Raw genomic sequence first — 17,901 nt, 5'->3', positions numbered from 1 at the left:
TTCTATTAGCCTAAAAATAACATCCCTCTGCTCTTCTCTTTCTCCTTCAGCACTGAATCTCACTTACAACAGGTTTTATTTAATGATTATCCTCCTTATACTTTCTGTCTCACCAGTTTCCTCTCACACTGACTTACCTGCTACACAAAATTACTCTTATTTGGCTTAAGTGCCTTTTCCTCCACTTATTCGACCTCTCACCTGGATAGATGCTCCTGTAGAAATCTACACTAATAATAGTGTGTGGATGCCTGGAGCTACAGGTGACCGTTGCCCTGCTCAACCAGGAGAAGAAGGCACTGCATTTAATATTACCATTGGTTATAAATACCCCACTCTGTGCCTCAGACATGCACCTGGTTGTACCATCTAGAAATTCAAGTCTGGGCTGCTTATCTTCTGGAAAGTTCAGCTACAGAGGAACTGGGACATTTGGTCTATAGCCTCTCCCTTTCTCCTTTAAAACAAATGAAAGGGGGAGTAATGGGAGATACCCCATACTTTCAATATAAACCTGCAGGAAAACCATGCCCTAAAAATTTTGAGGGCCCATCTAAACCTTAATTTGGGACGACTGTGCTAACTCACATGCGGTAATATCGAAAAATGACTCATATGGTTTAGTAATAGACTGGGCACCAAAGGGCTATTTAAAAAACAATTGCTCCTCTGGAGGAAGGGAATGCCTGGAGGCTACTTATTTTATTTATTATCGGGAGAACGAGAATCATCATTCTACTTTGCACAGGAGGTTCAACTCATTCTTTCCCTTAAAATGGGAAGATAAAAGCATTACTCCCTCCCCCCTTGAGGCCTCATATGATACTCCCCATTCTGAGCCCAAAACACCCAGAACTTTGGAAATTGCCTATTGCCATGTCTGGGCTGCGAGTATGGTAAGGGGAAACTATTCTGTCTGTGTCCCCACTACCATCCCCCTCTCTCAGTATCAACGTAGATCCAGACATTGTTTCACTTGCCTCTAAATTGACTGTTCCCATACAGAGTTGTCTTAAGTCTCCTTACATGCTGTTAGTGGGAAGTATCAAAATTTGGACAAATAATCAAACTGTCCAATGTATTAATTGTCATTTATACACTTGTATTAACTCCCATTTTGACTCCAGGAAAAGTGTAATGTTGGTTCGAGCTTGAGAAGGAATCTGGATTCTGGTAACCTTGCCCAGACCTTGGGAATCCTCCCTCTCAATACATTTAATTAATGAAGTGTTACAGTGAATTCTAAAAAGATCTAAGAGATTTGTTTTCACTTTAATTGCTGTGATCATGGCCTAATTATAGTCACTGCAATGGCCACCACTGCTGGAATGGCATTACATCAATCTATTCAAACAGCTCATTTTGTTAATGATTGGCAAGTCAATTCCACCCAAAGGTGGAATTCTCAACAAAGCATTGATCAAAAATTGGCTAATCAAATTAATGATTTAAGACAGTCTGTTATTTGGCTTGGAGATCAAGTAGTGAGTCTCCAATATTGCATGCAAATGCATTGTGATTGGAATACTTCAGATTTCCGTATCATCCTGTATTCCTACAACGAGACTGATCATTCATGGGAAATGGTCAAAGGACACCTTCCGGGTAGGGAAGATAATTTATCATTGGACAGAACTAAATTTAAAAAAAAACAAATTTTTGAAGCCTCTCAAGATCATTTATCCATTGTGCCTGGAGTTGAGGTGTTAGATCAGGTGGCAGAAACCTTTCTGGACTAAAGTCCACAACTTGGATTAAGTCTACTGGGGGCTCCACTGTAGTAAATTTTGGAATTATGTTTCTCTGTTTAATTGGCTCATCTTTAGTGTGCCAGACCAGTCAAAGAATCCTGCGTCAAAATCGAGAGAACAAACAAGCCTTCATTGCCATGGCACATTTATATAAAAAGAAACGGAGAGATGTTGCAGGAAGTCAGGGACCCTGAATGAAGGAACTGGCTGAAGCCATGGAATAAGAACATAAATTGTGAAGATTTCATGGACATTATTAGTTCCCCAAATTAATACCTTTATAATTTCTTACACCTGTCTTTACTGCAATCTCTGAACATAAATTGTGAAGATTTCATGGACATTTATCACTTCCCTAATTAGTACTCTTGTGATTTCCTATGCCTGTCTTCAATCTCTCAATCCTGTCATCTTTGCAAGGTGAGGATGTATGTCGCCTCAGGACCCTGTGATGATTGCGTTAACTGCCCAATTGTTTGTAGAGCATGTGTGTTTGAACAATATGAAATCTAGGAACCTTAAGAACAGGATAACAGCAATTTTCAGGGAACAAAGGAGATAACCTTAAAGTCTGGCTGCCTGTGGGCGGGCAGGACAGAGCCATATTTCTCTTACTACTGAAAACGGGCAAGAGAAATATCACTGAATTATTTCCCCAGTAAGGAATAATAATAATTAACAGTCCTGGGAAAAGAATGCATTCCCAGGGCATGGCCTCTAAAATGGCCGCCCTGGGAGTGTCTGCTTTATGCAGGTGTAGATAGGAATGAAACACGCCCTAGTCTCCTGCAGCGCCCCCAGGCTTGCTAAGATTAGGAAATTCCAGCCTGGCGAATTCTAGTCAGACCGGTTCTCTGCTCTTGAACCCTGTTAAGATGTTTATCAATGACAGTGCATGCACAGTGGGACATGGAAGTTCATTAGTGATTCTAGTTTCACCCTGACCTTGTGATCTCGCCCTAACATTCTGCCTTGTGATCTTTTGTTGCCCTTAAAGCATGTGATCTCTGTGACCCACACCCTATTTGTACACCCCCTCCCCTTTGAAAATTGCTAATAAAACTTGCTTGTTTTACAGCTCAGGGGGCATCACAGAACCTGCTGACATGTGATGTCTCCCCCGGACATCCAGCTTTAAAATTTCTCTCTTTTGTGCTCTTTCCCTTTATTTCCCAGACCAGCTGACACTTAGGGAAAATAGAAAAGGACCCATGTTGAAACATCAGGGGCTGAATTTCCCCTAATAGATTTCATAAAGATAGAGAGTGGAATGGTGATTATCAGTGGATCAGAAGGAAAGGCTCAGGTCAATGGAGAGGGGCTGGTTAATAGATACAAAAACACAGTTAGAAGGAACAAGATTTAGTTTTGATAGGACAGTAGGGAAATTAGAGTTAACAATAATTTATTGTATATCTCAAAACAGCTAAAAAAAATTTTGGAATGTTCCCAACACAAAGAAAAGATGAGAATTTGAGGTGATGGATATTGCAATTACCCTGATTTGATCATTACACATCATATACAGGTATCAAAATATCACATGTACCTTAAAAATATGTATAATGATTATATATACATAAAAAAGATCAATTCTCCTGATAAGCCTGATTAAAAGATTAAAGTGAGAAAATAAAAATATATGAAATATTATGAATGAGAAAGAAGAGAGATAACCACAATTATGGAAGATATAATAATTAGAAAATATTATGTGTAGATATATAGCATTAAATTAAAAATCCAGAGAAAATGAACAATTTCTCAGAAAAATAGAAATTATCAAAAGTAAGTACAAAGAGGCAGAAATGTACAGAGTCTAAAGAAAACTCTACCATTTTCCTGAAGCATACAGAACAAGACTTTGATGAAAGAAGAGCAGAGCCTTGTTCTTAAATGTGAAAACTTAATAACAATGCCAAGCCTTTATATATTAACAAATTTAATATAATGCCAATCAGAATCCAAATGGGCTTTTTATGCCAGTTTTTATGGCAGTGTTTTTAAACCTAGAATAAATAAATTTGATATTCATATCAATGAATAAACATCTAAGAACTGCTAAGAAACAATGATAAAAGAAGAGTGAATAAGAATTGATTGGCCGGGCGCGGTGGCTCAAGCCTGTAATCCCAGCACTTTGGGAGGCCGAGACGGGTGGATCACGAGGTCAGGAGATCGAGATCATCCTGGCTAACACGGTGAAACCCCGTCTCTACTAAAAATACAAAAACTAGCTGGGCGAGGTGGCGGGCGCCTGTAGTCCCAGCTACTCGGGAGGCTGAGGCAGGAGAATGGCGTAAACCCGGGAGGCGGAGCTTGCAGTGAGCTGAGATCTGGCCACTGCACTCCAGTCCGGGAGACAGAGCGAGACTCCGCCTCAAAAAAAAAAAAAAAAAAAAAAAAAAAAAAAAAAAAAAAAAAAAAAAAAAAAAAGAATTGATTGTACCAGGCATTAAAACTTTCTCAATATACTGCAATTAAAACAGTATAGTCTCGATACAAGAAGTGACAAACAGAAGAGTGGAACAGAATAGAAAGTTTAAAGACACATCTAAGTATATATTCAGAGTTACTATATATCAAAAATGGCATTTAAATTGTGTGAAAAATAAATGATTTATTTAATAAATGATGCAGATGCAACTGGATATCCACCTGGAAGAAAAAAATGAGACCCCCTTCCTCATGCCATATAGAAATGTAAATTCCAGATGGATTACAGTTCTAAAAATAAACCAAAAGTATATTTTTAATTAGGAAATTTTATAGTTTTGATGGCAAGAGATCTTAAGCACGATGAAACTAGGAGCCAAAAAGGAATAATAGATACATTTTTTCAAAGTAAAAAGTTAAATATTTATAGAAGTAGGCAATATAAACAAACTCAAAAGACAAAAAACAGACTGGTGTAAATGTGAAATTCATGACCGAAAAAGTGTCACATCCCCAATAAAGAGTCCTTCCAAATTTATTTTAAAAGAATGACAAAAACTACAAATGAGTAAAGGGTATGAGGCAATTCACAAAAGAAATGAAAATAGCCATTAAGCACATGAAAAAAAAAAAAAAGGTTCCAACACTTTTTTTCAATTTACTAATTGAGAAATGGCAAACTGAAACAAACAGATGCTATCCAGTGCTGGTGAGGGTATGGGGAAGTGGGTACTCATAAAATTATGCTAGGAGTATAGATTCTACAAATCTTTCAGAATTTAATATGTAAGTATGTATTAAAACTGTTCACATCCTAACATTCAGTCATTCCACTTTAGGGTATCTATCCTACAGGAATAAAAGCACAAATAAGTAACAATGAGATACGTACACGGATATTTATTACAGCAATATCTGTAATGGGAAATAAAGCTAAATATAAAATGAATGTCTAGCAAAAAAAGAACAGTCAGTCCTCTGTAACCATGGGTTCCACATCTGGATTCAATCAACTATGGATCAAAAATAAGCAGAAAAAAGCGGCTGGTTGCTTCTGTACTAAACACATATGGATTTTTGCCTCGTCTTTATTCCCTAAACAATACAGTATAACAATTATTTATATAGCATTACATACATAATACCTAACATTGTATAAGTATTATAAATAATCTAGAAAGGATTGAAAGTATATGGAAGATGTACATAGGTTATATGTAAATACTATATAATTTTATATAAGGGATTTGAGCATCCATGGATTTTGATATCCACAGGAGTCCTGGAACCAATATCCCGTGCATACCAAGAGATGACTGTGGTTACTACATAATATTATGGAATGTTACACAGCTGTTTATAAGAAAAGTGTGATGAATTTATTGATATGCCCATTTGACTAGACTATAGTCCTCACTAATATAGGTGTTGCTATGAAGGTATTTTACATGGATGTAATCAAAGCCCCTGATATGGTTTGGCTCTGTGTTCCCACCCAAATCTCATGTGGAATGGTAATCCCCATGTGTTGGGGGAGAGGCCTGGTGGGAGGTGATTGACTCATGGGGGGAATTTCTCCCACACTGTTCTCATTATAGTGGGTGAGTTCTCACGAGATCTGATGGTTTAAAAGTATGTGGCACTTCCCCCTTGCTCTCTCACTCTTTCTCCTGCCACTATGTGAAGAAGATGCTTGCTTCCCCTTTGCCTTCTGCTATGATTCTAAGCTTCCTGAGGCCTCCCAGTGATGCTTCTTGTGAAGCCTGCAGAACTGTGAATCAATTAAACCTCTTTTCTTCATAAATTACCCAGTCTCAGGTAGTTATTTATAGCACTGTGAAAAGGGACTAATACAGGCCCTAATCAGTTGACTTTATATAAGGGAGAATATCCTAGATAATCTGGATGGACCTGACTGAATCTGTTGCAAGACCTTAAAAGTAGAGTTTAGGTCTCCCACAGAAAGGGCAGAAATTCTACCTGTCCACCACAGCTTTAGCCCATGTCTGTGCCATTTCATCCTTCTCATGATCTTCTCTTCCTGACTGCCTGTAGATGACAGCTTTGGCCTCTGTCCATGGGTTTGAGCCTGCCTGTGATCCTCCATTTCTGACTGCCTGCTCTATGGAATTCTGAGCCACTTAGCCAACATTCACAATCACATAGGTCAATTCCTTGTAATAAAATTTTCAGCAGTGGTATGATATATCTCCTATGGGTTATGCCTCTTTGGTTGAACCCTAACTGACAAAAGGGGTTATAGTTAGATTCTATATTATTTATCTGGGGAGTTACTTATGATAAATTAAGTTAAAAAAGCAACTTACAAGGTAATATATATAATTTTTATATAAAAGTATTATGTTTGTATATGTTTATATGGGCATGAGAAAAGTATGGAAAGGGGAATATTGAACTCTTTTTTTTTTTTTCTTTTCTTTTTTTTTTTTTTGAGACGGAGTCTTGCTCTGTCGCCGGGCCGGAGTGCAGTGGCTGGATCTCAGCTCACTGCAAGCTCCGCCTCCGGGTTTACGCCATTCTCCTGCCTCAGCCTCCGGAGTAGCTGGGACTACAGGCGCCCGCCACCTCGCCCGGCTAGTTTTTTTTTTTTTTTTTTTTTGTATTTTTTAGTAGAGACGGGGTTTCACTGTGTTAGCCAGGATGGTCTCGATATCCTGACCTCGTGATCCGCCGTCTCGGCCTCCCAAAGTGCTGGGATTACAGGCTTGAGCCACCGCGCCGGCCGAACTCTTAACACTGGTTATTTCATTCAGTATGGAAGTGACAGAGAAGGGAAAAGAATGCTAAGTTTTCTTTATATATGTCCATATTTGTTTAAATGGTTATAATGGTCATACATTAATTTTATAATTAAAAAGTAAAAATTTAAAAAAGCTATGATAAAACTATATGACCCTCATAAAATAATGATTAAAAATATGAAATGATTGATCGAAATGCTAATAATGAGTGAAAATGAGGATATAAAATTATATCTATCCACCATAGAGAGGCAGGTATGGGGAGAGAAAGAAAAAAAGATTCAGTCACCTTGGTTTTTCTAATTAGACACATAAAAAAGGCTGGAAATATATATCAAAATGTTTATGAAAGTCATTACTGAGTATGTTGATGTGTGATTTTTAGTTTTTTCTTGTATTTTTCTGTTGTTTTTTCTCCAAATTTCCTACAATGGAAGTGATTTACTATTATCAAACCAAAAAAACCCCTCAATATTTTTAAAGATGAACACATGCCTGTTCAGAAAGTAATTTCTGGAAGCTTTTCTATTAGAAGCAGATAGTTGAAGTCACAGGTTTATTACGGCATTGTGTGGGAGACATTGTGTTAGAGCCAATGGGAATGGCAGGGACCTTCTAATTGATTCAGGGTCTGAATACTAAGACCATTCCTTTAATAACTCTAACAGCCTAGGCATGGTCAGTGGCTGCTGCTGCTTGCCATTGACAGAAGTAGCCAGCAACATTTATATACCACTCCACATCATGTCCCAATGCAGTGTCCACATACTAAAAGCAATCTGATTCCAATGAGACTCAAAGTGAGTTATTAATGTGCACTCTACCCAAGTTCTGAGAAGACTGGAGTTAGATTTGTCTTTCTGACCATCCTTTCTTACCTCTGGACAATTTCAATCACCAACATGGAAGGATAAGAGAACCCTTTTGTACCAGGATTCAATGAGTAGGCCCATTTTTCTAGAGACGATTTCCACAAACTTGAGCACACAGGCATTTTAAAGTACAATTTCACTCCCATAAGCAATGGGGCAAAGTCAGAAACTGTATGTCTTCTCAGGGCATTAACAAGTCTGGTTGCTTGGTATTTTTTATGACAGAAAGGCAGGACCATGAGCAAGAGACCAGACCGTACTTTATAAGTCACAAAGCTATAACCAATGGCATCTAAATCCCACAGTTGGGGAGCAGCATGAAAAATATCTCTACTATCTATATCCCCTCTGGAAAAGAGAAACAACTTATTGTAAGGCAAAAAAAGTATGTTCAGTGTGATTCGAAGTCATGAAAATGGTCATGGTTTTAGGTCCTGTTATATTTTCTATAGTTTACTTTAAATACTTCCACACAGAAAGTGTGATGTGTATGTGCATATTATTTTAATCTATAGTCTAAGGGGATTTAGTTAACATCTGAAGTATCTAATCAGGAGTACAAACTATATCCCTAATGACAGAGAGCTGAGGCTTTATGAAGATTACAGAACAGGTAGTGTAACTGATTTTTGTTTATTTGCTAATAAATGTATGTTTGGGACAATCAAGCCTGAGGCCAGCTTTCAGTGTGATTATCCTTAGCTAGTAGGGGAGGACAACCTACCACTGACTAATGGAAGCTATTAGTACTTACCAAAAACAACCTAATAATAAGGAACCACCAAAGTAGCTTAAGTCAGTTCGCAACAGAAATCTTCCCTCTGACTCCAGGAATATGGAAACCAATTCAAACCTCCTATGTTCTTCATAGCCATATTCTTCTTTCTACCCTCAGGTCACTTACCGATTTTTTCATCTTCCTGTACCATTTTCCTCTCTTCTCTGAAAGCCCTTAGCCAGCGTATTTTTTCCTCCAGCTTCTTGGCAAAGAAGAGATGTATCTCCTCAGTCTCCTTGTTGTGAAGCTTGAAGGCATTCTTCATGCTGACATTAAAGTCATCATCTCTGCCATCCTCAATGTCAACTACCTCATATTTATCCATGTCAATGCGGCCTTTGTAGTACAGGATGTCTCTCCGGATTAGGTCCTAGATGGGAAGGAGAGGTTTCTTGAAGGTATGTGCAGGGTGAGTACTAGAAGAGTTGGCACATAGGCACAGCAGAATGCTAACACTGTCACCATTTTGAAGTAGCAATGGGGGTTGGTTTATTCTAAATTTGGCCAGGCTATATTAGCAGTCTGACATTGACAGGTTGGTTAATTAGATGCCCAAAGAAAAAGCCTCTGTCTCACCTCAAAAGATTATTTCAGACACCAGAATCAATCCTTGGACATGTGTGCAAGTCTGCTGATAGGAAGTAGGAAACAGTAAGTCACACAAACACAGCTAGCAAGGGAATCTCCTTTTCTAAAACATCAGCAAGCCCACCAGAGGTATGAAATGAGCTGGCTGGTTGCCTAGAGTGTGTTCAAATATCTGTGCAGGCCAGTGAGACCTGAACATCAGAGGAGGACTGAGTGGTAAGAGTAGCTAGGAGGCCACAGACTGCTGGCAAAGGATACCTAGGGAGGGTCTAACACTTAGCACTCTGCGGATTTTTAGAAAAGGCCCAGTCTGACAAGAGAAATGGAGGTAAAAGTAAATAAAGAAGTTCACATATCAACACAGATGAATGTCACAAATCTTATGGAGAAAAACAGAAGTTGTAGATGGACACAAACAGTATGTTGCCTCTTTGTTATTGCTGTTTTGCTCTCATATATACAAAATTGTATTAATCCTAACCCTAGTCCATGAAACACTCATAATTGGTTCATGCATGGCATTTTTATTTCTCTATGTATTCATTTACTTACTTATTTTAATAATATAAAGCACTGGTGAATCTGCCACTAATCCAAGGCATGTTCCATCCTAAATCCTATGTTCATCATTTCCATGGTTTCTTTCTATATAGTTTTACCTCATCTATATCTGTTCCCTTGAAAAAATACAATACAATGCCACATAATGTTTAAAGACACATATGTATGTAGAAAATTATAAAGAAATATGTGACAATGATATATACCAAATTCCAGACAGTACAGAGCAGAAAATGGGGAGGGGCAAGAGAGGAAGGAGAAGAAAAAGAAGCAGAAAAGAGGGTGGGAAGGAAAACTATTTGTAATGAATTATTTCTTAAGGTGGATAGTAAGCATGTGGATACTCATTATATTATTTTTATATCTTTTTGAATGTGAAATATTTAATAAGTTAAAAAAGAAAACAGAGAGACGGATGAAATGACATATAGGCCTATGGAATGTCAGATCTTATAAATATCTTGAAGTGGCCTTTCAGCCCCTCCTCTTCTTGGCGCTGCCCTCAGCCTCCTCTGATAACATATCCCCTGCTGGGAGATGTGGTATGGCTGAGTCAGGCTGAGGAAGGCCCCTATAAGCCCTGTCCTGACAGATGTCTTCAGGCCAACTCTCCCTCCTCTCTGCTTTATCTGCTCTTTCAGTCAGCTGGACAGAGTCAGAAATGCTCATTAATTTTTATTAGCATTTTACAGTTCAATTAAACCATTCCCATTCTACTGAATTGCCTTACTTGACTCACTTCTCAGCTGTGTGCTCCCTATGAAGGATCTTCTTTTGGCCACTCACATTCCCAATCCTAACTCTTCACACTGTGCAGTACACTGAGATTTTCAGTTGGGCTGGGAAAGGCTACCTTGCAGGATTCCCAGCATAGCTCTGTCAACCTCAAAGGCCCAGGCTGGAAATACAGATGTCATTGAATTGCTTTTGAAAAAATAACAATCATGTTGCTTTTTTTCCTCCCATAATGACTTCATATAAATAAGAAAAGAATATAGATGGATTCTGATCTATTGGTTGTCCCCAGGATCAAGTTCACAGGAGAGGAAGAGTTCAGCTATACAGAGAGGGCCAATGTTGTCCCAAGCCTATTTCAGAACCTGGGTTCCTTTTACCATGTTCAGTGTGCACAAGCTCAATCCTTGCCAAAAGGATAGAGTGGTTCCCATACGCTGACTTCCACAATTCTCAGGAACACTTTTTGAGACACATGTATAAAAAGTGGGCCCTATCAGGCTAATCTAAGTACAAAACCAGGACAAGCTAGGGAGAAATATGAATGTAATTTATCTTGATCTCAGAAAGGTTTGAATTGTGCCTTACTATACATAATATAATACATACAAACCTGGAAAGCCAGATCTGAACCACACATTCTCACTGGACCACATTGCCTAAAACAGGCAGCCTCAACTTCCTTGTTGCTAACTTCAGTCCGCAGCCTCCTTCCACTCCGCCCCCATTCCGAGTTGGTGTGTCATAGTCATTGAGAGCTTTCAACACCTTTGCTAGTTCCCAAAAATAGAAAGAATATGCATGATCTTGGAGCTACATTAAAAGCATCAATTTAACCTCCTATTGTTTCTTTAGATATTTAAGGATGACAAGAAGCTAGAGAGAATTTCTGCTTCTGTGGTGGGGAAACATGACTAGAGAGATGTGTTACTAAAATTATTCCTTTGCCTGTTCTCCCTGGTCCCCTAGATGGTTAAATGTGAGTTTTCAGGCACTAGATTAGTCATAAGCCAAATGTAGAGATGTGATAGGAATAATTAAGAACGACCTACCAGTTCAGGAATTCAAATCAGAAAGAGTAGCTAAGACTATAAGCAGTAAGCAGCATGGAACAAAAGAAAGAGCATGATGTAGAGTCTGAAACCCTGAGTTTGATGCCTTGCTGCTTAACCTATCAGCTGTATGGTTACGGACAAGCCAGTTAACCTCTCTGAGCCCCAATTTCCACAACTAAGAAATGAAGACAGTTGTCCTTACTCTGTAAAATAGCTACAAAGCTCTAATATAAACATGTCATTTCCAGGACATGAGGCCAGACTTGTCCACCAAATATAGCCCTGAGCTTTCTTGCTCCTGGGCCAGTGTTTCATAGCCCTTAAAACCCTCTTTTGATAAACTTAAAAGAAAAAACATCTCACTACCTCCTTTAGCTCATTCAGACTTTCCAAATAATTTAAATATTGTGAGTAAAAATAAGTCAAAGCAAGGGTAACTCTGAATGTTTTTTCAATTTACATAGCTGCCCCACTGTCCCTGGAAATTCTATACATCCTTTCAGGACACGGTGGTATTTGTCAAATGGTATTTGTCACCAAAATAACAGATATATATTTGGGGTCACAATAATATCTGCTCTCTGGCCCAACCAGGCTTCCTATTCTAATTTTAGCCTTAGAGGTCAAACTTACACATTCTTCTTCCTCAAAGAAACTCCCTGACTGCTCAAGCTGATGTGGCTCCCCTTCTCCAAATTCTAACACCAATTGTGAAGGCCCTGACATACTACACATTTGACACTTAGCCACCATGCTCCTCACAGCTTTTAGTTTGCCTGCCCATTAAGGCTGTGCCCAGCACTCTATCTTCTTTGGTCTTGTTTCACTCAGAGGTTGTCCAGAGAAGAACAGCTGACAAAGCCCCAGAGTTTCCTCTGGCTGTCCTCTGCACATGGCAAGGGGACAAAGTCCTCTTGAACCCTGGTTGCCTGTGGTCCTATTGGAACCAGGCTGCCTATATGCCACTTGTTAAAGGTAGTCTGAGTGCCTTCCCAGGGACATGGTAAGCAGGTGCTCAAAACAGATGCTACTTGGATCATCACAACTTTCCTGCCTAATGAAGTTTATCATTTCCAATAAAATGCCAGCCTTCCTCCTTTTCCCTTGTGCTCGTCTGAATTGGGAGACATTAAGGGAGCTAGTTCCTCCCCAGGAGGATTCTGGCAATCTGCAGACAGACACTCAGGCTGTGGTCCTAGTCTGTGGCTCCAGCAAGAAGTCTACTCTGTCCCTGATGCTACATAACTGAACAGCTGGAAGCTATTTCAATTTGGCCTCACTGGGTATGCCCGGGGTTTAGTAAGACGTTGCAGGATATTCTCTACAAATGATAGATGCTGCAATCTGGGGAATGTAACTGTTCAGGATTGTAGCCTGCTTCATTTGTTTGTAAATAAGGTCCTCCCTGCCCCTTTATAGGGGGGACACTAGTTACTCTTCTCTAGCCTTTTCTCTTCAGATCCTGGGGAAGGTACATGGGGCTTGGACTGGATTTATTTCTCTCACTACTATATTCCAGCATCCTAGAATGCATGCTTAATAATTACAACAAAATAACAACAACAGTAACAGCAACAGTGACCCCTTAAATAGCATATATTATGTACCAGGTACTGTCCTAAATGCTCTGTATTTATTAACTTAAATAATCCTCCAAGATAGGTACTGTTATAACCCCATATGATGAGGAACTATAGACATAGAGAAGCTAAGAAGCTTTCTCAGGAATAGAATGCTTATACACTGCTGATGGGAATGTAAATTAGTTCAGCCATGATAGAAAGCAGTTTGGATATTTCTCAAATAACTTAAAAAAGAACTACCTTTTGACCTAGTAATCCCATTACTGGGTATGTACCCAAAGGAATACAAATCGTTCTACCACAAAGACACATGCATGCGTATGTTCATTGCAGCACGTTTCACAATAACAAATACATGGAGTCAGCCTAGATGATGACCAATGATAGACTGGATAAAGAAAATGTGGTACATGTACACCATGAAATACCACAAACCCATCAAAATAAATGAAATCATGCCTTTTGCAACAACATGGATGGAACTGGAGGCCATTATCCTAAGCAAATTAACACAGGACCAGAAAACCAAATACCACATGTTCTCACTTACAAGAGGGAGCTAAATATTGAGTACACAGGGACACAAAGAAGGAAACAACAGACACTGGGGCTTACTTGATGGTGGAAGGTGGGAGGAGGGTGGGAATAAAAAAACGCCTATCGGTACTATGTTCATTACCTGCATGATGAAATAATTTGTGAACCAAAACCCAGTAAGATGCAATTTACCCACGTAACAAATTTGAATATGCAGCCCCTAAAGCTAAAATAAAAATTGGAAGAAAAAACTGAAAATTTTCCAGGAATAAAAGATACTACATGGCAGAGCTTGGCTTTGGGTTCAGGCTGTCCAGCTCCAAAATCTCTGCTTTTGTTTACAATGTGCTACATTGCCTCTAAATAAAAAAGTACTGAACGAATTATTAGTAACACTACATATATAGTAATAGTATTAATAGCTAACATTCACTAAGTACTTACTATGTGCCAGGCACTACACCTGCATTGTCTCATTTAACCCTCACAACCTCCCTTCCTTGTAGATAAACTGTCATTCCCATTTTGCAAACAAGGGCATAATTATAAGCACAGAAAGCTTGCCCAAGGTCATATAGCTCACGGGAGAAAGGAGATTGCCCTCTAGTCTGGCCCTAGCATCCATGCACTTAACCCTATACTCCACTGCTCCCCACTACCTCAGGTGGTTCTCTCCCAAAGCCTCTTGAGATGACTTCTATCATCAGCCTGATTTGACATTGAGGACGATAAGGACAAAGTTAAAGAATTGGCCCATGGTTAGAAAAGTTAGTAAGAGACAGAGTAAGATAAGTACCCAGGAGTTCTGGTTTCAAATCCCCTTCTTCTTTCTGCTCCAGCTCCATCTCTATTGCTATTATTGAATTTATAAACGGTCCCAAATAGCTCATCCTCCAAGTCTGACCCTTCAGTGCAAGAAGAAATTGTCCAAATGCAGAAACTTCCCTGAACAGAAGTCTTCTGCCCAACATCATTACATGCTGCTTAGTTCTGATTCCCTTGAATATGGTGAAAGCAATGAAATAAAGAGCAGTTATGACACATGGACAATAGCACATGTCCAGACTGGCACAATAGGACAGAGGGTGCAGGAAAAGGGGATCTGCTCCTTTCAACAGTAAATAGTCAAAGAGAAAAAAATCTCCCCAAAGCATCAAAATAATTTCCCAAATAATTATATCAGGAAGAAAATAATAAAACACATCAAAAACTAAAATAAAAATGTAATGAAACAGAGGAGCAGAGACAGACAGTATAGATAATACGAAAAAAGAGAACAGAGTCTTATTTGGATTTTTTGAAAGAAGTTAAAAAAGTGGTGACAGCAAAAATAAAGAAGGGGTCACATAATTAGAAGCCACTGGTGACTTTCCCACATACTATAATTGCCATTTTAAAGGTACCTTCACATACGCCCACGTGCTCTCTTGCGCTCTCTCTCTCTCTCTCTCTGAAACAAGCTACAAGCTGCATAAGTTGTTTAAACTGCTCTGAGTGGATTAGTCAATCCCAATTCCCAATGTACAAAACAGGCACATTTTTGAATAAGTGACTGGGAATTAAGGGAATCTTAACAGTTGGACGAGAACTTGGTGGTGAGGCCACATAATCATGGAAAGAGATCAGTGTTTCAATGTTTACTATACTATCTTTGGCACATAATAATGTAGCCCATATTTGGGTACGCCTCGTGATGAGGACCTCACTACTTTATAAGGCTATTTCTTTGTTGGAGGTAGGCTAAGATGAGATTAATGAGTACCAGACACTCTATCAGGCATTTTATACATATTGATTCCATTTAATCTTCATGACAATCCTGTAGAATAGTTATCATCACCATTTACAATTGATATAATGGAAGTACAAGAAGCAAAAAGTCACTTGCTTGAAATCACATAGTTATCGAGTATTGAAACCAGGATTTGAGCCCAGAATTGTCTGACTACAAACTTTATGCTTTATCTATCACTTTATATGACTTCTGTCTGCAAGGAAACCATGGGAAAATCTGAAATGCAGGAGGATACTCTCTGTCCTGTGCAATCCTCCTATCAACTATTAAGTTACTGGCAAAACAGAAACTGAGTTTTATGGGATATGACTTGTTCTTAGAAAGCCAATGATGACCCCTGTGGCCACTGTAACTCTTTCTAAATGTTCACAGGCTGTTCAACAATCAAGTACAGAATTTTGACAAGTTCAACGGTAATAATGACATAAATAATACCAATGTGGAATCTGGAGCCAGCTTATCTGGATTTAATTCCTGGCTCTATCACTCATTAGCTATTTCACCTTGGGAAAATCATATAACTTATCTAGGTCTCACTTTAGATATCCTTAACATGGAAATAATAATAGTACCTACTTCATAGGTTTGTTGTAAGGATTAAATTGAGTTAATAAGTGTGAAGATCTTAGAACAGAATCATAGAAGCACTCAATAAATGCTAGTTCACTAATATTTTATGGTTGATCTCTACTTTCTAGAACATACAATTTTTGCTTTGAAAACTGGTACATTCTCCTATCTATAGTCATCTCACAGATCTCCTAGAACCCATAATTCTGTCAAGATGACCTACAGCAATTCCACTTGGGACATCTTCAAGTTATTTCAGTGCCCTGGGATGTATATTTTTAAAATAACATCATATTTAACTTCTGTTAGACTAGAATCCCTATGAAAGTAGAGGTGGTTGGCACAGAAGAGGGGCTCAATATCTACAGAATGAAAGAATTCAGAGCAGTAAAGTACTCTCTTACAACCTCAGATCCTTTGGGCTTCAATTCCCTTGAATCAAGTTTATGCCTTCTTTTCCTTGATAGAGAAGGAATTTATATTCTTCTGTTATCAGTAAACCATCTGCCTCAAATAGGGGGTTGTCAGACTTTTTCTTCTTCATTTGAACATAGCTTTAAAAATAATTAAATTAAGCATTTTTAAAAACTAATTTTGACTCATTCTACGATTCATGAAACTATTTTGTCACCCCTGTTAAATATTATATCATATATAAAATATTATATATTACTTAGCCACTTGCTAGGGGTCTTAGTTTCCTCCTTTTTAAATATGAGATCATCAGAAAGCTTAATGTGGCCATATTTCATTATTTAGCATCCTCACCTCCTTTCTTCCCAGTAAAAAGGATTACTGAACTTTCAGATATCCATTTAAATTGTGTGCTTGAGGTAAGTGAAGTGACAGCCTCACTCACCTTGGCCCAATCCAGACATTCCCTTCCTTTCCTTCATGGATTCTCTTTGTCAAAGGAATTTTCACCTCCAGAAAGCCTAGTTCATTCCTCCCAGCTCTATCTCAAGAAAAGAGTCTTTTGTAGTAATGACAAAGGTCCCTAAACAACCAGCAGACAAAATACCTTGTCTCCTTGCATATCTTCTTTTGGCCCCATGATCATTTTTGAAAAGTTTATCCCTACTTGCTGAATGGAAAGGTTTACTGTAGATAACAAATGGAAATCTTTAAAACAAACATCAGGTAGTTTTTTTATTATTATTATAATTATACTTTAAGTTCTAGGGTACATGTGCATAACGTGCAGGTTTGTTACATATGTATACTTGCGCCATGTTGGTGTGCTGCACCCATCAACTCGGCAGCACCCATCAACTCGTCATTTACATCAGGTATAACTCCCAATGCAATCCCTCCCCGCTCCCCCCTACCCATGATAGGCCCTGGTGTGTGATGTTCTCCTTCCCGAGTCCAAGTGATCCCATTGTTCAGTTCCCACCTATGAGTGAGAACATGTGGTGTTTGATTTTCTGTTCTTGTGATAGTTTGCTAAGAATGATGGTTTCCAGCTGCATCCATGTCCCTACAAAAGGACACAAACTCATCCTTTTTTATGGCTGCATAGTATTCCATGGTGTATATGTGCCACATTTTCTTAATCCAGTCTGTCACTGATGGACATTTGGGTTGATTCCAAGTCTTTGTTATTGCGAATAGTGCCGCAATAAATATACGTGTGCATATGTCTTTAGAGCAGCATGATTTACAATCATTTGGGTATATACCCAGTAATGGGATGACCGGGTCAAATGGTGTTTCTAGTTCTAAATCCTTGAGGAATAGCCACACTGTTTTCCACAATGGTTGAACTAGTTTACAATCCCGACAACAGTGTAAAAGTGTTCCTATTTCTCCACATCCTCTCCAACACCTGTTGTTTCCTGACTTTTTAATGATTGCCATTCTAACTGGTGTGAGATG

At 38.7% G+C, this 17,901-nt stretch overlaps 1 protein-coding gene across 8 annotated transcripts in view; it reads right to left on the bottom strand.

Moving 5' to 3' along the window:
• Nucleotides 1-17,901, bottom strand: part of ARHGEF9 (Cdc42 guanine nucleotide exchange factor 9) — a 163,719-nt gene that overhangs the window by 19,398 nt on the left and 126,420 nt on the right. For all 8 annotated transcript variants that reach the window (XM_033201138.1, XM_033201133.1, XM_033201134.1 and 5 more), the window contains one exon: nucleotides 8,726-8,969. In XM_033201138.1, the coding sequence (XP_033057029.1) occupies nucleotides 8,726-8,969 (244 nt within the window). The remainder of the gene's footprint in view (nucleotides 1-8,725; nucleotides 8,970-17,901) is intronic.

The sequence above is a fragment of the Trachypithecus francoisi genome, unplaced genomic scaffold (assembly GCF_009764315.1).
Source record: "Trachypithecus francoisi isolate TF-2019V2 unplaced genomic scaffold, Tfra_2.0 Lachesis_group6, whole genome shotgun sequence".
NCBI classification, from domain to species: Eukaryota; Metazoa; Chordata; class Mammalia; order Primates; family Cercopithecidae; genus Trachypithecus; species Trachypithecus francoisi.
The sequence above is the reverse complement of the archived record's forward strand: the minus strand, read 5'-3'. Positions and strand labels throughout refer to the sequence as shown.